The sequence below is a fragment of the Oratosquilla oratoria genome, chromosome 32 (assembly GCF_046742065.1).
Source record: "Oratosquilla oratoria isolate Oo_2021 chromosome 32, ASM4674206v1, whole genome shotgun sequence".
Taxonomy (NCBI): Eukaryota; Metazoa; Arthropoda; class Malacostraca; order Stomatopoda; family Squillidae; genus Oratosquilla; species Oratosquilla oratoria.
The window spans coordinates 11,679,209-11,699,947 of record NC_134808.1 but is presented as its reverse complement, the minus strand read 5'-3'; the positions used below and the strand labels follow the sequence as shown (position 1 = coordinate 11,699,947).

The 20,739-nt window shown below is 39.1% G+C and overlaps 1 protein-coding gene across 1 annotated transcript; it reads left to right on the top strand.

Moving 5' to 3' along the window:
• Positions 1–10,412: 10,412 nt before the first annotated feature.
• Positions 10,413–12,861, top strand: LOC143017620 (uncharacterized). The gene is made up of 3 exons (XM_076172406.1): positions 10,413–11,421; positions 11,555–12,172; positions 12,340–12,861. The coding sequence occupies exons 1-3, from the start codon at positions 10,861–10,863 to the stop codon at positions 12,859–12,861; spliced, it is 1,701 nt and encodes a 566-aa protein (XP_076028521.1). The 5' UTR covers positions 10,413–10,860.
• The last annotated feature ends 7,878 nt before the right edge of the window (positions 12,862–20,739 follow it).

Genomic DNA, 20,739 nt, shown 5'->3' with positions numbered 1-20,739 from the left:
TATTCTAGGACTGATTGCGCGATCTTTTCATTTCAAAAGTCCATCACTCAATAACAAGCTATATAAATCGTTAGTTCGTCCACATTTGGAATATACTGTTTCCGTATGGTCACCGAAACTCATCAAAGACATTGACAGACTGGAAAAAGTACAACGGCGAGCCACAAAACTGATTCCAAATATCAAAAATAAATCATACGAAAATCGACTAAAACATATGAATTTGTTTTCCCTAAAAAAGCGTAGACTCAGAGGTGACTTAATACAGGTCTTTAAGATTCGAAAGGGAATTGACAACATCAAAAGTGACCAAATTTTCACATTGAATGAGAATCAGACAAGAAACAATGGTCTCAAACTGTCCGGAAATAGATTCAATTTGGAAGTAGGTAGAAACAACTTTGCCAACCGTGTAGTTAAAGAATGGAATAAACTTCCTGCACAGGTAGTGCAATGTAGTTCAGTTCAAAGCTTTAAGAATCATTTAGATAAACACCTAAGCAAGATGCTGTAATGATTAGAATTTATTTTATATTTGTTTTTGTTTTGTTATCATTTGTCTGTTTTTATTTCCATTTATTATTAGTTATATGTCAATTTATTATTATTTACTATTTACCTGTTTGTTTATTATTTAACTATACCTATGCATTTATTCATGTATTTTATTTGTTATTTACATTATATTTTTATTTATTATTTTATTATTAATATGATTGTTTTCGCATCCGACCCAGATATGGAGCAAAAGGTCTCCTGTCGGCATGCTCCGCCATTGTAATCCTTTGTAAGACACAAGGACAACATTAGATAAGATAATGGAAGATGGAGGAAGAATAGTTATGATGGGCGACTTTAATTGCAAAGAAGTCTGCTGGGAAGAGATGACAGTAAAGGGTGGAGACGGCTCATGGGGAAATGTTCTACTCGAGATGATTATTGACCATACAATGACACAGTGGATACAGGAGAACACTAGGTATAGAAATGAAGAACCATCAAGACTAGACCTAATAATCACATCTGAACCTAGAATAGTGGAAAAGATTGAATATAAAACACCAATAAGTAAAAGTGACCACATATTGATTGAACTGGAACTAAATGAGGAAAAATACATGAAAAGAAATGAACAATATAGAAAAGGAAGAATGATGTATGAAAAAACAAACTTTTATAAAATAAGAGAATTCTTTCAAAAAGAAAACTGGAAAGGAATATACAAAGAAAAAATAACAGTGGAAGAGAAATGGAATATTTTGACAAACATTTATATATATATATAAAAAAAAAGGAGTGGAAAAGTATGTCCCAAGACAAAAACAAGAAAAAGAATATGTAAAGTGCTGGTATAACAAAAGTTGTAAGGAGTTAAAAGACAAAAGAGATAAAGCTTGGACCAAATGGAAGACAAAAGACCTGAAAAATAGAAAATATATACATGTTATAGAAATGAATATGTACGAGCGTGCAGAGAGGAAAAGAGAAAATATGAAAAAGATGTCATAGAAATATGTAAAGATCAACCAAAACTATTTTACAGATTTGTAAACAACAAACTGAAAAACAAACAAGATTTGGAGAAATTAAGACAAGGAGGAGTTGAATACACAGAGGAAATAGAAATGGCGGAAATTATGAACAAGCATTTTAAATCAGTGTTTACAAGGGAGAACATACAACCTGAAGAGATCGAATGGAAAGAGAAAGTCCCCCCTATGAAAGAAATAGAAGTAACAAAGAATGAAATAATGAAACACTTAAGTAATCTTGATGGCAGAAAATCGCATGGACCAGATGAAATAGCAAACTGGATTTTGAAAGAATGCAGGAATGAACTGGCAGACAAAATACATAGCATAATAAATAGTTCCTTGAAAGAAGGAAAAGTTCCAGAAGATTGGAAAAGAGCAAATAGAGTACCTATATATAAAGGGGGAAATAAAGAAGACCCTAACAACTATAGACCAGTCTCTCTAACAAGTACAATAGCAAAAATTTGTGAAAGAATTGTCAAAAGTAGATGGATAAAATATTTAGAAAAAACATGTGAAAGAATTGTCAAAAGTAGATGGATAAAATATTTAGAAAAAACAATGTGCTAAATCCAAGGCAGTTTGGATTCAGACAAGGACGATCATGCGTCACCAATTTAATATGTTTCTATTCAAGGCTAATAGATATAATACAAGAAAGAGATGGATGAGCTGATTGTGCATTTCTAGACCTAAAAAAAAAAAGCTTTTGACAAAGTACCACATAAGAAGTTGCTTAAGAAATTAGAAACTGAAGGAGGAATATAGGGCAAACTGCTTAAATGGATGGAAGACTTTTTGCAAGAAAGAAAAATGATAGTGATAAGAGACAAACACTCAAATTGGGATGAAGTAATAAGTGGTGTTCCACAAGGAACAGTTCTGGCCCCAATAATGTTTGCTATATATATTAATGCTATGGATGAAGAAATTGAAAGTTATATGAGCTTCTTTGCAGATGATGCAAAACTATTAAAAAAAAAAAGTGAACACGGAAGAAGATTGTGAATCACTACAGAGTGATCTAAATAAAGTCTGGGAATGGAGTAGGAAGTGGGAGATGGAGTTCAATACTAAAAAGTGTAGTATAATGGAATTTGGAAAAAGCAAAAACTGTAGTAATTAACTGATCCAAACTGAGAACGTTAGAGAACTTACCTGTTTGAGTTCTCTAACTAATCGTCGGAAATGAATAGAATTCTTGAGGCTTTGATGTCTGTAGAAATCCTTAGCCGAGGTTTGATTGTCCTTCTGGTGACAGGGTTAAAGCTTGTCTGGCGTTCACTTGACTAAAACTTAGTCTCGTTCGGCTGGAGTTCTAACGAGCCTACAAAACGGCTTCGAAGCCACGGGACAACTGGTACTTCAAGTAAGTTCTCAAGTTCCCGATTTGTTAATCAAATTACAACATAGGCTTAAATAAATGATAAAGAGGGAGGGGAGTTTAATAATATTAATCAAAATTACGATAGCGTGGTACGAAGTTACAGGAAAGATTCCCGATTCGAAAATTAAACAGGCTTTCGGGAAATTGCCGTAGCTCAAGGTAAACAATGCCATTCCCGTAACAACAATTACCACAGCCTCCCCAACAACAAAAAGAAAGTGTTTAAGAAATATAACACTTTCGAACAAAATTTATAACAAGTTTTTGCTTGCTAGAGACCTTACTAGGTCTCTAGAAGCCAGTGCAGTCCCACGAGTTGGCCTCACAGAGGTAGGTTCCAGAGAGACACAATCGTCTTGTAAAGAGTTAACCTCCTCTGCGTCTGAGACCTCTTCAAAGGGTTCAGACTCTCTAGCCTGAACATTAGGATCCCCAGGGGATTCATCCTCAAGACTGGAACTCAACTCAGCATGGAGCTCTAGAGGGATTAAAAGTTTGATGTTCACTTTAATAGAGTTTCCATCAGGCTTAACGACAGAGACTGTACATATCACCTTGTCTTGGTCAGGAAAAGTTTCCACAATACGAACTAAGGGCCAGAAGGGTCTGGTCTTGAAGGGGAATTTCAAAAAGACAATATCTCCCTTTTCCCAGCTTCTAGAACTGTGATATGCAGCTCTATCCCTTTCCCTTAAGTTGACCAAGTACTCTGTCAACCATTGTTTCTTAAACTCTTCATAGAAATAATCCCTACAGTCCATAACCAAGTTGAGAAGAGAAGGGTAGTCTTCTCCTGATTCCCATTCAGGGACTTGTTCCAAGTCTCCAAACATCAAGGAAGGAATGGTCCTTCCAATAAGAAAATGATTTGGGGTAATAGCATCTACCTCATTTTCACAAGAATGATAAGTTAGTGGTCTATTGTTCAAAAAGTTTTGAACATCAGACAAAAGAGTGGTAATCTCTGCCAGGGAGGAACAGACCTACCCAATACCTTATACAAACATTGTTTCACTGTCTGTATTAACCTTTCCCAAGAGGCACCATACCAAGCAGCATAAACAGGGATGGTTCTCTGCTGAACAGGGGAAATTTTGAATTTCTCTTCAAATTCAGAAGATAAAAGCTGTTCAATAACATTTCCCGCTTGAACAAAAGATTTAGCGTTGTCAGAATAAACAGCAGAAGGAATTCCATACCTGTTAGCAAACCTAACGAAAGCCAAAATAAACTCAGGAGTGGACATAGTATCCACAACTTCTAAATGAACTGCTCTAGTATTGAAACATGTGAAGATAAGAATGTATATTTTAACCTTCTCTCCATTCCTGTCTCTAACCTATAAATGTCCTGTGTAGTCTACACCAGTATGGGCAAAGGGCACACTAGAGGCAGGTAAAGAGGAAGGAGAAGGATAATTAACTGCACGGGAATTGTATTTCCTATAAACTATACAATCCTTCAAAATGCTTAAAACAGCTTGTCTGGCCTTAAGTATCCAGAATCCGTGCATACGAAGGAAATTAAGTGTGGCTTGTAGTCCCATGTGCATAACTTGACAATGAGCAAAGAAAATTAGGATCTTAGTTAAATGATGAGATTTGGACAAGAGAAGGGGATTGACAACCTCATATTTGAGGTTAATGTTCTTGTCAATTCTGCCCTTGGACCTAATCAAACCATTCTTGTCCAAGAACAAGTTCATTTGACTTACCAAAGGAGGTACGTCATTAGTGTTGAAATTCTGCAAATAAGCCAATTCAGCAGGAAAGGAATCCCTTTGCATAATACTCATCAAATAATTAGATGCTGCCTTAACAGGGTCAGCATTAGACTTCTTGAACAGAAAGACAGCCTTAAAAATCAAAGAAGTGTGAGGAAGAAGTTTGCTATAGGAAGAAAACTTGGAGACATCTATTAGAGGAGGAGTGTCAACTTGTACAACAGCCGCATTGACAATGTCTCTCTTGAAACAGGAGGGAATACATCCCAAGTGACCCTTTGGCCATGTATGAGGAGGCAACAACAACCATTCAGATCCATAAACCCACCAATTAAATTTTTCCTCGAACACCTTAGCACTACAAGGTTTAGTTACGAAATCAGCCATATTATGTTCAGAAGGAACATAAGTAAAGGAAATGGGTGTGAACTTGGCCTTGAAAATTTCCAAAAGATTGGAAATTTCCTTCAATCTATTATTGACAAATATATTTTTCTTAGGAGCCTTGTTGGTCAGGATCCAAGAAAGGGCAACTTGACTATCAACAAAAAGAACCACTGATTCAACCAGTGGGGCAGCCACCAGTCTTTCCTCAAAAATAGTGTTGAGGCATTTCAAAGATAGAAAAGTTGCCATAAGCTCCAAAGACGGTAAAGTTCTCTAATTAATAGGAGCCATCTTGACCTTGGCAAATAGAAGAGAGGTATTAGACTCCTTTAATTCTCTTCCTTCTTGTCCTACATATATAGCACATCCATAGGCTTCCTTGCAAGCATCAGCAAATACAAAAAAATTAATGGGAAATTCTGTATCCTGTATCCTGTATCCTGTATTCTGTATCCTTTTAAAGGATAGGTTATTAACCTCCCTAAAATTTTCACATAACTTGTTCCATCTAACAAGTAACTCTCTATCCAATTTCCAATCCTAATCCACCATCTTTTGGCACATCTCTCTAATAAGAATTTTTCCATGCAAGAGCACAGGAGAGGAAAACCCTAAAGGATCAAATACAGAAGACAAGGAAGACAAAACTTGTCTTTTGGTCGAGGCATTCTTGTCAAGGGAAACATCCTTGATTCTCAAAGTATCATGATCCTTATTATAAATATAACCCAAGAGTTTAACCTCCTCTTCATTGCAAACTACTTCTTGATCAAGAACAGAGAGAACAGAAGTCGAATTGCATGTCCACTCCCTGAGAGGTAAACCTCCATTCAGCATGATCTCATCAATCTTCTTGACCATTGCAGGGAGGGAACAAAGCTCGTTGGTAGTGTAGACCAAATTGTCTACATAAAATTTATCCTTCATTAAGGAGGCAGTTAGAGAGTCAGGCTCCAAAGAAAGATGGTGTTGGATAATGAAATTTAGAATGAAAGGAGAGAAAATGAAGCCAAAAATGATAGTATTATACCTGAAGGGTATATACATACATACATACATATACCAAGGCTTTTTCCCCCTTACCAGGGGGGTAGCCAAAAAGGACAAGGCACAAAAACATTCCCACCCATTTCATCCCCGAAAACACTCCACACCCCTCCACCCTCCCTCCAATCTCAGCACCTCCTAGATGACGGGTCATCCCTGCACCCTGTCCACTGCCCTGGGTCAGAAGCAGAGTCTCGGGACACAGCACATCCACAGCAAGGCCGCTTCATTAAATCGGCGACCCCCCCTCTCCGTCCCCCCATATAAAGGAGAGGACGGGGAGAAATCCCTTCGGGCTGCGTCAAAAATTTTTGCTCACACACACTACCTCACCCCCATTCCCCCGTCCAATCCACCTCATGCATCACAACATTTTCCATATACAACCATTCTCCATTCACCCCTGTCTTCTGTCCTCTCCCGTCCTTCCTCAACCGACATTCCCCTCTTCCCCAAAGCCCCCTTCACTCCATCCATAAATCTCATCCTAGGACGTCCCCTCATGTTCACTCCCCCCAATTCTGCCTTCCATACCTCTTTTACTAGTCTTTCTTCACTCATTCTTTCCATGTGTCCAAACCATCCTAATACTCTTTCATCCACCCTATCTCCCAGCTCCCTTTCCACCCCTGTTCTCCTCCTCACTTCCTCATTTCTCACTCTATCTAGTCTAGTAACCCCCATCATACTTCTCAGACACTTAATCTCAAACACATTCAAGTTCCTTCTCTCTTCCTCTCTCATGTTCCATGTTTCTGCTCCATACAGTGCTGTTGGCACAATCACTCCTTCATACAGTCTCCTCTTAGCATCCATTCCAAGATTCCTATTCCTCATTACACTTTTTAAACCACCAAGGCATTTACTCGCTTCTCTCAATCTACATTCTACCTCCACCTTCACTCCACCCTTTCCTGCCACATTTGCACCCAAATATCTAAAACTATCCACTTCCTCCAGTTGCTCTCCCTTAATGCTCACTTCCAGATTACTGCCACTTTCACCCCTTGTACATCTCATCACCTTACTTTTACCCACATTTATCTTCAGCTTTCTTCTATCACACACTCTCCCAAACTCTGTCACCAACTTCCTCAGTCCCTCCTCCGATCCTGCCACAAGCGCAGTGTCGTCCGCAAACAACAGCTGCCTCACCTCCCACTTTTCTCCATTTTCCTTAACCATCTCCAATCCCTGACCCACTACCCTTGCATTCACCTCTGGCACCACCCCATCCATGTATAAGTTGAACAGCCAGGGTGACATAACGCATCCCTGACGAAGTCCCACCTTTACCTCAAACCACTCACTCTCTCCATTTCTAATCCTGACACAAGCTCTACTACTCTCATAAAAACTCTTGACAGCTCCCAGAAGCTTTCCTCCTATCCCGTATATCCGCATAACCTCCCACAGTGCCTTTCTGTCTACCCTGTCGTAAGCCTTTTCCAGATCCATAAAGGCCCAGAAAATATCCTTCCCCTTACCTATAGCTTTCTCACATATCTGTCTTACCACAAAAATCTGATCTACACAACCTCTACCTGTCCTAAACCCACACTGTTCCTCACCAATTACTCCCTCTGTTCCTCTCCTAATCCTCTCAATCAAGATCCTCCCATAAGCCTTCCCAACTACACTTAACAAGCTAATCCCTCTAAAACTACTACATTCACGCTTGTCCCCCTTTCCCTTGTAAAGTGGAACTATACACGCACTCCTCCAGTCCTCTGGCACTCTACCTTCTCTCCAGCAAACATTAAATAACCTCACCAACTAGTCCACCATCACTATACCTCCTTTATACTGATCGCTAATCCTCCAGAAAAAACAGAACCTATTACGATCAGCCTCATCCTTCAAACGGATCTGCAAGAAGGCTTTCATAACATCAGCCAAAATGACATGATTATTGGTCCTGAAATACAACAAGAGAGAGAGTAGGTTGTTCATCAAGTCAACTCCCGGGAATGCAGCTTCATTTAAGGAAGGAGCTTTTCCTACTTTGAGAGAACAATTGAAAAGTGGCCTTATTCTAGAAGTGGAAAGATCATCATCCTTCAACACATGTCTATGGGGTATAAAGATTTGTCCAGGGACTCTTTTAGTTACTGGCTCAATAATATCCAAGGCCTCTTGCTGGTCAAACACAGCTTCATAATCCTCTCTAAGCCCCTTTTGCTCAAGTTTGTCATAAACCCTTTGAGCTACAGCTAGAGATATCTTAAGGTTAGAGGGAACAAGATCCACCAAATCCTTTTTCCACGGGATCTTCACATAGTAATGTCCATTCTTGAAGAAAATGGACTGTTTAAATTCATCAATGTGTAAATTATCAATATCCGGGGTCTGTTCCTCTTTAATACCAATGGACTCTAAAGAATAGAAATTGTCAAGACCATACTCAACATTAGAATTAATAAAGACTTCCTGCAAAGGATCAAATTGAGAACTTACAGGTTCTAAACAGAAGTTGATAAGAAACTTTTCTTTGCCTAACCTTTTGGGAGGAAAATATTTAAGTCTTATAAGACTGAGTAAGGAAAGTGCCTTTCTCAGTTTTCTTTAGAGAAACTCCATTGGTCTTGAAAGAAGAATTATAGAAAACAAGTGAATCTCCATGATATTCCTCTAAGCAATTATAAGAATCCACTCCAAGGTCAGAGTCTGGTTTTATCCTCAAAGGCCTCTCCTTGCATTTGAAACTATCAACGTCTTGGATTTCATTAGAGGGCATTTCAGGAATCCCCCTTATCATTCTCTTTAAGTAGAAAGGCTTCTCACTAGGAGGATATATTGAACCCCAGTCCCGTATGGAATGTAACCATTAGCAAGTTTGATAACCTTGCATGACGGGCTACCATACAAGGGGGCACTTTCAATTGAAAAGTTTGAGAAGTTTTGAAGAATATCGTTGCCTAGGATCCCTAAAACGTTCAATTGGTCTCCCTTCACTTTTGGAAAACTTGGCGAGACAAAAAATTGGTGATTATTCATACTAAGTAGTATAGAAGATAAGGAAGGAATTTGTAAGAACAAGTTGAATCCTTCAATGGCAAAGAACAAACTAAAATTCATCCCTGAAGGGAGTTTTAAGTTAGCAGTGTAGTTAAAACCTCTTTTATTCATTAGAGGTAAACCAAAGGAAGAAACTAACTTGTCCATAGGAGGACTTAAACAAGGTCCAACATTGTCATCTACAAATTCCTTATTAATGATAGAAAACTGGGCTCCAGTGTCCAACAAAAAGAAACATTGGGCAGTTCTCTTTCCTCTGCTAATAGGAAGGGAGACCAAAGGAACAATGGAATCTGTTGAATTATGAAAATTAAACACTTTCCCTTCAGAAAGTGGTGTCTTATAAGCCATAGGACACATGGCTTCATGGTGCTCGGGTTTGTTGCAAACAAAACATTTGTAAGGCAGAGCAGCCTTTAACCCAGGGCATTCCAAAGAACCATGTCTATGATTTAGGCATCTATTGCAGTCCTAACTGAGATGCTCTAGCTTTCTTGTGCTCAAAGGATTTATATGAAGTACACTTCGAACTAGCATGGTCGGAAGCGAGGCAAAATATACATCTACTAATAGACTTCCTAATGGGATTAGAATTGTCCTTAAAGGAGCCATCAACTCCCTTACTGGAATCAACTGGGGGTTTTTTCAAGGAAATTTCCTTGAAAGCAAGGGAGCTGGTAGTAAGGCTTCTTTTAGGTTTGACACCAAGATCATCTGATCCCATTTTGAGTCTAACCAAAACTGACTAGTAAACTTCCTTGATTTGGTTAAAATTGGGGTAATTAGAATTAATCACCCGAGACAATTCAATAAGAAAAAATTTAGGCAATGTAATTAAAATTGATTTACTTATTAGGAGGAGGCCCTCGCTTCCTGGCCTAGTGAAATCTACCCCAATTCCAGAGGTGGGCGTTCCGAACAAATGTTCGCGAACCTTTATCAGCGGATTTGTTCGGACCGGCAAAATCCCGGATTTGGGTTCGGAGGTTCGGATTCGGACCGACGTCAAAAAAGATTCGGATTTCCGGGTTCGGAGCGTCTTTTTCGCGAATCCAAACCTCCGTGTCCCGGGGAAAATTCGAAAAAAAGAAGACGACCAAACACTGGTTTTCAACTTTTCCGCGGCATATAGATGTGGTGACGCCTTTGTTTCTGTAACAACTAGAGACGCCTTTGACCATTAACATTGTGTTTTACTTTATCGCTTCTCTCTACTTCTATTTCAGTATGGGCGTGTTAGTGTGTGTGTGTGTGTGTGTGTGTGTGTGTGTGTGTGTGTGTGTGTGTGTGTGTGTGTGTGTGTGTGTGTGTGTCTCAAATGACCACTGGTCGAAATGTGCTCGATATGCAAGCCTGTGTGACTGTGTGTAGTAATGCGAAACAAAGACTAGTAGTACTGCCTGGACTGCCCTTCTTTGAACTTGGAAATATACTCGTGGTGTTTAACTCGTTGCTTTATCTGTACCACACAGACTCGTCATGTTGTGACCGCAGCTGGCTGCCAGCCAATCAGAACGCTTGTTAGTGACGCGCAGCCACCGCGCATGCGCCGGTGACTGCAGCAGCCAATCAGAGCGCTTGTTTAGTGTTTAAAAATCTGCACAGTCTGCAGACTTTCTTGTCACCGCGTCCCGTAAGTTACGATTTAGTTAAACAGTGCTACACTAAATAGTCAGACATTCTTCAACCGTTGCCCTGACAACACTGGAGAGGACACCCAAGGAGGCTAGACTACTCTACTCACATCACACTCACCGCTGACAATGGATAAGTACGTGACATCCACACCGAGATCGAGAAACCCAAGTGCTCAGTCTGACACACCAAGGTCCACGAACCCAAGCGGCCTCGCTGAGAGTGAATCTGACGCCAGCGATATCCAACTGCCAGAGTTTTCGAGTCCGGACCTGATGCCTGGCACAAGTCGAGCCGAGGACATCGACATTGCCGACATCGAGGCCGAGCAAGCCGAGGGAGGTCACGGTTCCAGGAGGGAAAGGGACCTCTACAGAGACTGGGACATTCTCAAGCCCTTCTTCAAGTGTGGTGTCGGCAGGGACGCCGGGTTTGCCCTCTGCGCCAAGAAAAATTGTACTGCGAGGCTGAAGCTTCAGAATGACACCAACAGCAACTTAGAGAAGCATTATGCCACCGAGCACCCTTTAGATAGTCCTGCCTTAAAAGCAGCCTTAGATGGCAGCAGCAAACGTGGCCGCTCTGCTTCTGGTGGTGGTCGGGATGCCAAAAGCCACAGGCAGGGCTGTATTGAGGAGGCTATGGCTGAGAGGTTTGACCAGCAGAAGGCCCTTGACCTGTTTTATGAGGTAAGTTTTACTTTTAAAAGTTCTACTGTTTTAGTATGAAAATAATTTAATAAATCAATTAACTTCAATAAATAAAAATAATTTATAACAAAAATTTAACTTCAAATACTCACATATCTTTTTTATGTTTCAGTGGATTAACCGCGACATGCTGCCCACCATAACAACAGAGTCAGAGGCGCTCAGGGCCTTCCTCAACTACCTGAACCCTCAGTTCAAGCTGCCGTCCAGGAAAAAGCTTGGCGACAACATCAAGCATATGAGCGACAGGGCCAAAAATGAGCTCACCCAGATCATGTCCAAGCAGGACTACCTGGCCACCACTGCCGACAGCTGGTCGAGCCACAACCGGGCCTTCATAGGCTCCACAGTCTCGTGGTTGGACAAGGCCACCCTGGAGAGGACGACTGCAGTCTTGGGCATGAAGGAGGTGAAGGAGAGCCAGACAGCCGAGTACTTGGCGAGGTCCTTGAGCAAGCTGCATGAGGACTTCAGCATCAGCAGCAAGATTCTCTGCACGACCACAGACAATGGCACAAACTATGTAAGTGCATTTGTCAACTTTGCACAAGAGGACGTCGTCATACAACCTGGCGAGGACAAGCCTGACGAAGAGCTGGCTGACGAGCCTCAGGTCATATCTATGGAGGAGGCCCTGGACCAGGCTGACGAAGCCGAGGTTAGCCTGCCTAAACACCAGAGGTGTGGTGCACACACTCTGAACCTCCTGGCGTCTGAGGATGTTTCCAAAGTGAGTATAATAATTTTGTTTTTTTAAATTCAATAAATTAATCATTTATAAATATTAAATAATTTATTGTTCTTTTGGTAAAAACTAAAAAGATGTAAATTATTATTTATTATTTTTTAATTTGTGAATTGTAATAAAATATCAAATAATAAATATTCTTTTTTCAGGTCCCACAATGGAACCATGGTGGCAGGAATATCTTCAGAAGGTCGGCTGCCAAGGCACAGTCTTTGTGGAATGCCCAGGGCCGCCGAACTCTCACAGCCAACGAGATAAAGGATGCTATCGGCAAAAAACTTAAAGTCCCTGGCGCGACGAGGTGGAACTCCAGCTATGACAGCTATAAGATGCTTTCTGGCCTGCTACAGGACCTGGACACCCGTAAAAAGATCAATGATCTCTGTACCAGCATGCGCCCCAACCCGATCCCCGCCTTTGTTGACGAGGACAACGAGGTCATCGCCGAGTACGTCAAAGTTATGGCCCCAGTTACCAATGCTTTGGACAAAATGCAGTCAGACCAGCATGCTTACATGGGGAACTTTCTTCCCAACGTGATGGTGCTCCAGAGGGACTTGAACCTGCTTAGGGACGACAACAGCATCAAGCATGCCAAGCCCCTCGTCACCTACCTCCTGGGGACACAGGAGCACCATGGCAGAGACAAAAAGAGCTTCACTGAAAGGTAGATGAAATAAAAAAAAAAAAAAATCAACACATGTTTGAGGACCAGGAGAAGCTCCTTGCGACTGCCCTCCACCTCAGGTTCCGTCTAAAGATGGTCAAGTACATATGCAGGACAAATCCTGACTTGTACAACCTGGTGAGGGACAAGATGGTGTCGGACCTTGTGGCCCAAATCAGGTCTAAGGAGGGGGATGTGGCCTCCGCCTCCAGCCAGCCCACCTCCAGGCCACAGTCTGTGGCCAGCCACACCAGCGAGCACGACGAGTTTACCTTCCTTCTTGAGGACGAGGAGGAGCCTGTGGTGGTGGCCAACCTGGAGGAGGAGGTCGGCAAGGAAGTAGACACTTGGGGCGCCATTCTCGGCACAAGCATCATGAAGATCTCCCCGACAAACTTCCCCAAGGAGCACAGGCAGCACTGGGTGAACTGTTTCATCAAGTATAACACTCCCCTGCCCTCGTCTGCCTCAGCTGAACGACTCTTCAGCTTCGGCTCGGACATTTTGAGGCCAAAGCGAGCCTCTCTGACCAATCTGAACTTTGAGAACCTGACCTTCATGAAGGGGAACTTGAAGTTGGTTAAGAGGGAGAGAGGGCCGACAAGTTAGAGTGAATCTGTGAAGAGTGAAGAGTAAAGACAGAAGTGCTGTGAATTTTTGTTTTAAATGTTTTTACTGTTTTGTTTTGTGAACTTTTGTTTTTACTTTTTACTGTCTTGTATTAATAATTTGTTTTTCTAGTAATGATTTGTTTAATAAATGATGTAGATCTCTTAAAAAAAAAAACACTTTTTTTAATCGGAAAGCTTTAAATTTAGATTCGGAGATTCGGAATGAGTAAAATTTAGGTTAGAAATTTGGAAATGTTCGGAAGGTATCGGAATTAAGGTTTGCTTTGTTATTTTCTAAAGATTCGGAGGTTTGTGGACAAATGTTCGGAATAAATGTTTGCACCGAAATTTTGAAAATCGGGTTCGCTATTCGGAGGTTCGGAAACCAAAACCGGCGAAGATTCGGGTTCGGATTCGGAACCCAAAAAAGTTTCGCGCGCCCACCTCTGCCCAATTCCCTTAAGGTCTTGTAGCTTGGAATCTATAGACCTAATGTAACTTTCAAGGTCTCTCAAGAGTGAGACCTCCGGTGCATTGATAATGGAAATCAACACCTTATCAAGAATTTCTTCCTTGTTGAAATATAACTCATCAAGAAGATGGAAAGCAGTCAAAACTTGAATCATCCACGGGTAAGTTCTCTACTAAATGGAAAGCCTCCTCTGAGGTATCCCTTCAAATAAATTAACTTCTGACTATTAGTCAGATTGGGGATACCAGCTAAGGCATTCAGAAAACCCTTTTTAAAGTTTAAATAAGCAAAAGGATTGCTAGAATTGTTCTCGAAATGTTGAAGAATAATAGGAGGCAGAGGAAGTTTTACAGAATTATCAGTGGACTTGTCTAGTTTTTCACCTATTTGAGATTCAAAAACTCCCTTTAATTCTTGTCTCCGTTCCTTATACGGAGACAATTCGAGAAGAACGGACAGGTGGTAAGCTCTGTATTTCTCCATATCCTCGTCCTTTTCTTCTTCGGAGAGCAAATCTTGAATTTCTTCGTCGAAATCTTGTATTTTTTAAAGGAAATTCTCAATCTGAATTAACACATCGTCAAGGACGGAAATAGATAAAGAATCAGATTTCTCATTCAGAGCTTTAAAGTCCTTAGAGATAAGCCCCTTTTTATGAGCTCTCTGTCTTCGGAGTCTTTGCAAAACTTCCGAAGCGGACAATGTCTTACCGTGGGTAGCCATAACGACGCCAACCCAACAATTCGTCACAAATACACGAGCAAAATAGTCGTGCCAAAAACCGTCTTATGGACTAAGCACAACGAGGATAGAAATTAAGTAAAAATAATTTTGATTTAAATACTAGCTTAAATCGGATAAAGGCAACAAATCAAAAGAAACCACGACAGTATAACAATAGAGGCCATCAAGAATAGAGAACTTTTCGGAAATTTCCCAATGTTCACGAGAAAAACAATGTACCAAAGCCGGCAAAAATCCCGAAAGTTAACAAGGTCCTCAAACGAGGAAATTAATAAACCCGAACAAACTCGGTATAACGAACAGGAAACCGGACTTCGTACCCACACACTATCGTAACCTTAATGAAATATGTTTACATAGTGGCTTACGACACAAAGGGGGAAATAAGTTAAAGTCGAAATCGACTACTAAAGTTAAATTTAAATTTTACGTAAATTCACGATTTCCGAGTTGAAAAACTAAATCAGAGAATTCAGATTAGTTAGAAAAAATAAACTATAGTATTATAAGACTGATCTGAATTCTCGATTAGTTAGAGAAAAAACCTATGTAGTAATTAATTGATCCAAACTGAGAATGTTAGAGAACTTACCTGTTTGAGTTCTCTAACTAATCGTCGGAAATGAATAGAATTCTTGAGGCTTCGATGTCTGTAGAAATCCTTAGCCGAGGTTTGATTGTCCTTCTGGTGACAGGGTTAAAGCTTGTCTGGCGTTCACTTGACTAAAACTTAGTCTCGTTCGGCTGGAGTTCTAACGAGCCTTCAAAACGGCTTCGAAGCCACGGGACAACTGATACTTCAAGTAAGTTCTCAAGTTCCCGATTTGTTAATCAAATTACAACATAGGCTTTAATAAACAATAAAGAGGGAGGGGAGTTTAATAATATTAATTAAAATTACGATAGTGTGGTACGAAGTTACAGGAAAGATTCCAGATTCGAAAATTAAACAGGCTTTCGGGAAATTGCCGTAGCTCAAGGTAAACAATGCCATTCCCGTAACAACAATTACCACAAAACAGAATAACAGGATCATATAAATTGAGACAAGGAAGTATAGAAAAAAAAAATTAAATGAGAAGGACCTGGTAGTCATTGTTATGAATAATATGTCACCTGAGAACAAAATAAATAAGACTTTTGGTGAAACTTTTTATTTGGTCACCAAATACAAAAAAGATATATAAAAAAAAATTGAAAGAATACAGAGTAATTACAAAATTGGCACCAACACTCTCAAAACTATCATATGAAGAGAGACTAGCAAAACTTGAGCTACGGACACTAGAGCAAAGAAGAGAGAGGAGATTTTATAGCTATTTACAGAATCATGAAAGGCATAGAAATTATTGATAGAGAGGATCTAATAAAATGGGATGATAGAAATACAAGAGGACACGGAAAGAAAATCAAGAAAGACAGCTATAGAAGAGATATGAAAAAGAACAGCTCTCCTCACAGAGTAATAGACAGTTGGAACAAGTTAGATGAGAAAGTAGTGTGTGCAAAAACAATACATGAATTTAAAAATAGTTTAGATAAAATGAGATATGAAGACGGGACACCACGAGCATAGCTCCCCTTCCCGTAAAGTACAACTAGATAAATACACACACTTTCGTCGGATGGACGGCGAGAATTGGAATTCCGAAGAAAAAGCAAAATCTACGTGGATCTCAACGTCAAGAAAGTACCTTATTGTATTTATAGGGAAGGGGAAAGCTCGTGGTGTAGTGGGAGTGATAAAAAAGGAGAAGGGGAGGGATTATTGAGGGAAATGGAAGGAAATGAGGAAGAGGGGGACATGGTCCAGGAGGCCAGGCGTCTTGTAAACAAAAGACGGACCGATGATGACAATGATTTCGGTGATGACGGGATCAACAAAAATGTAAAGATTAGAAATATAGATAAGAGCAGCACAATGGAAGGTGATGATAAGTTTCCAGGGATTTAAAGAGGTTGGGGGGGGGATACCAACCTCCCCCGATTAGCAAGACTAGAGGAGCAACTTGATAAAATGACTGAGCATTGGGAAAATAGGTTCGGTAACGTAGCCAAGATTGCGCAGAGAGTTGAAAGATTGGAAGAACTAGAGAAGGCGAACAAAAACTTAACTAATGAAATAGAAGAATTAAAAAGACAGTTAAAAGAAGTTAAAGAAGAGAATGAGGAATTAAAGAGGAATAATAAAGACAATAAAGAGGCCATAGCAAAGGAAGCACAGGGCTGGAAAAAAAAACAAGAAAACAGTAAAATTGCATTTACTGACATAATTAAGCAACAAATGAAAGAACAAACTGAAGACTCAGTTATTAAAGTGATGAGACAGAAGGAGAATATTGTAAGAGACTTAGCAGATAAAAAGAAATGTATAATTATATTAGGAATGGAAGAGAAATTTAACCAAAATAGAACCACAAGAATTAAAGAGGAAAAAGAAAAAGTAAACAGTTTAGTAGAATTAGTTCAGGAAGATGAACCTGAAATCATGAAAGAAATTGAAGAGGTGTTTAGACTTGGAAAATATAGTACAGATAAGACCAGACCAATTAATATTAAATTCAGGTCACAAACAACAGAAGAGAATATCTTAGCAAAAACAGGGAAGCTAGCAGCAAGTGAACAATATAAAAAGGTATGGATGAAAAGAGAAATGAATAAAGAGGAAAGAGAGGAAGAAAAAAATGAAAAGGCAAGAAGCTAAAGAAAAAAACGAGAACAGAATGGAGTCAGAAAAAGAAGAATTCTATTGGAGAGTAGCGAATATGAAAGTGAGGAAATGGACCATAACAGAGAGAAACAAAAAAGAAACAGAGAATACAATGGAAATAACAGAAAGCTAAGAGTGTCCTACACAAATATAGATGGATTAATAATAGGACTGAATGAACTGAACGAGTATCTGAAGGAAAAAGAACCGGACATAATGGGAATTGTAGAGACAAAATTAAAAGTCCACTACCACCCAACAGCATAGGACACAATGAATATAATTATTGGATTAGAAACAGAGAGATAAAACAAGGGGGTGGAGTTATGTCCCTGACTAAGAAGGATATAAACGTGAAGAGTGTCACATATGGAAAGAATAGAGTAGAGATGATTATGATAGAAGTAGAAGACAGAGATAAGAAGAGCAGAAAGTTTGTAATAAATTACGTGCCCCCAAAAACAGCCTCGTGGGAAAAGAATGAACATAAAAGTATGTTAGAAGACACAAGAATAACATTAAACAAGATAATGGAAGATGGAAGAAGAATAGTTATGATGGGCGACTTTAAGTGCAAAGTCTGCTGGGAAGAGATGACCGTAAAGGGTGGAGAAGACTCATGGGGAAATGTTCTACTTGAGATGATTATTGACCACACAATGACACAATGGATCCAAGAGAACACTAGGTAAAGAAATGAAGAAGAACCATCGAGACTAGACCTTATAATCACATCAGAACCTGAAATTGTGGAAAAGATAGAATACCAGGCACCAATAAGTAAAAGTGACCACATATTGATAGAACTAGAACTAAATGAAGAAAAATACATGAAAAGAAATGAACAATATAGAAAAGGAAGATTGATGTATGAAAAAAAGAAATTTGATAAAATAAGATAATTCTTTCAAAATGAAAATTGGGAAAGAATTCACAAAGAAGATACAACAGTAGAAAAGAAATGGAATATTTTGACAAAAATTTATAGAAAAAAAAAGGAGTGGAAAAGTATGTCTCAAGACAAAAACAAGAAAAAGAATATGTGAAGTGCTGGTACAACAAAAGTTGTAAGGAGATAAAAGACAAAAGAGACAAAGCTTGGACCAAATTGAAGAAAAACAAAAGACCTGAAAAATGGAAAATATACACTAGTTATAGAAATTAATATGTACAAGTGTGCAGAGACGAAAAAAGAAAATATGAAAAAGATGTCATAGAAAAATGTAAAGATCAACCAAATCTATTTTACAGATTTGTAAACAAACTGAAAAACAAACAAGAATTAGAGAAATTACGACAAGTAGGAGTTGAATACACAGAGGAAACAGAAATGGCAGAAATTATGAACAAGCAATTTTAATCAGTGTTTACAAGGGAGAACATACAACCTGGAGAGATTGAATGGGAAGAGAAAGTTCCCCTATGAAAGAAATAGAAGTAACAAAGAACGAAATATTGAAACACTTGAGTAATCTTGATGGCAGAAAATCGCATGGACCAGATGAAATAGCAAACTGGATTTTGAAAGAATGCAGGAATGAACTGGCAAACAAAATACAAAGCATAATAAACAGTTCCTTGAAAGAAGGAAAAGTTCCAGAAGATTGGAAAAGAGCAAATATAGTACCTATATAACAAGGAGGAAATAAAGAGGACCCTACAAACTATAGACCAGTCTCTCTAACAAGTACAATAGCAAAAATTTGTGAAAGAATTATCAAAAGTAGATGGGTAAACTATCTAGAAAAAAACAACGTACTAAATCCAAGGCAGTTTGGATTCAGACAAGGACGATCATGCGTCACCAATTTAATATGCTTCTACTCAAGGCTAATAGATATAATACAAGAAAGAGATGGATGAGCTGATTGTGCATTTCTAGATCTAAAAAAAGCTTTTGACAAAGTACCACATAAGAAGTTACTTAAGAAATTAGAAACTGAAGGAGGAATACAGGGCAAACTGCTTAAATGGATGGAAGACTTTTTGCAAGAAAGAAAAATGAGACTAGTGATAAGAGACAAACACTCTAACTGGGATGAAGTAATAAGCAGTGTTCCCCAAGGAACAGTTCTGGCCCCAATAATGTTTGCTACATATATTAATGATATGGATAAAGAAATTGCAAGTTACATGAGCTTCTTTGCAGATGATGCAAAACTGTTAAAAAAAGTGAACACCGAAGAAGATTGTGAGTCACTACAGAGTGATCTAAATAAAGTATGGGAATGAAGTAGGAAGTGGGAGATGGAGTTAAATACCAAAAAGTGTAGTATAATGGAATTTGGTAGAAGCAAAAAAAGAATAGAAGGAATAAAAAAAAGTAGAAAATGAAAAGGACCTGGGAGTCATCATTATGAATAATATGTCACCTGAGAAACATATAAACAAGATTTTTGGAGAAACTTATCATTTAATTAGAACAATCAATGTGGCATTTACATACCTGGATGAAGAAATGGTGAAGAAAATATTAAGCTCTTTGATAAGGCCAAGATTGGAATATGCAGCAATGATGTGGTCACCAAATACAAAAAAAAAAAAAATGTATAACAAAACTTGAAAGAATACAAAGAGCAATTACAAAATTGGCACCAACACTCAAAACTATCATATGAAGAGAGACTAGCAAAACTTGAGCTTCAGACACTAGAGCAAAGAAGAGAGGAGATTTGATAACTATTTACAGAATCATGAAAGGCATAGAAATTATTGATAGAGAGGATCTGATAAAATGGGATGAAAGAAATACAAAAGGACACAGAAAGAAAATCAAGAAAGACAGCTATAGGAGAGATCTGAAAAATAATAGCTTTCCTCACAGAGTAATAGACATTTGGAACAAGTTAGATGAGAGAGTAGTGTGTGCAAAAACAATACATGAATTTAAAAATAGTTTAGATAAAATGAGATATGAAGACGGGACACCATGAGCATAGCTCCCCTTCCCGTAAAATACAACTAGGTAAATACACACACACACACACACACACCCTTTCACCGAATGGACGGCGAGAACTGGTGTTCCAAAGAAAAAGGAAAAACTGCGTGGATCTCAACATCCAGGAAGTGCCTTTTTGTATTTGTAGGGAAGGGGAGTGCTCCTGGAATAGTGGGGTAGTGATAGGGAAGGAGAAGGGAAGGGATATTGAGGGAAATGGAAGGAAATGAGGAAGGGGAGGACTTGGTCCAAGAGTCCAGGCGGCTTGTAAACAAACGCCGAACGGATGACTTGGATTTCGATGATGGGACTAACAAAATTGTAAAGATCAGAAACATAGATAAGAGCAGTTCAATGGAAGGTGAGGATAATAATTTCCAAGGATTTAATGAGGGGGCGGCGGA

Bases quoted from the DNA above. Each gene is read 5' to 3' on its own strand.
- LOC143017620 (XM_076172406.1), top strand. From the start codon at position 10,861: ATGGATAAGTACGTGACATCCACACCGAGATCGAGAAACCCAAGTGCT. The intron at 11,422-11,554 runs GTAAGTTTTACT...TTTATGTTTCAG, and splicing joins CCCTTGACCTGTTTTATGAG to TGGATTAACCGCGACATGCT. The intron at 12,173-12,339 runs GTGAGTATAATA...TTCTTTTTTCAG, and splicing joins CGTCTGAGGATGTTTCCAAA to GTCCCACAATGGAACCATGG.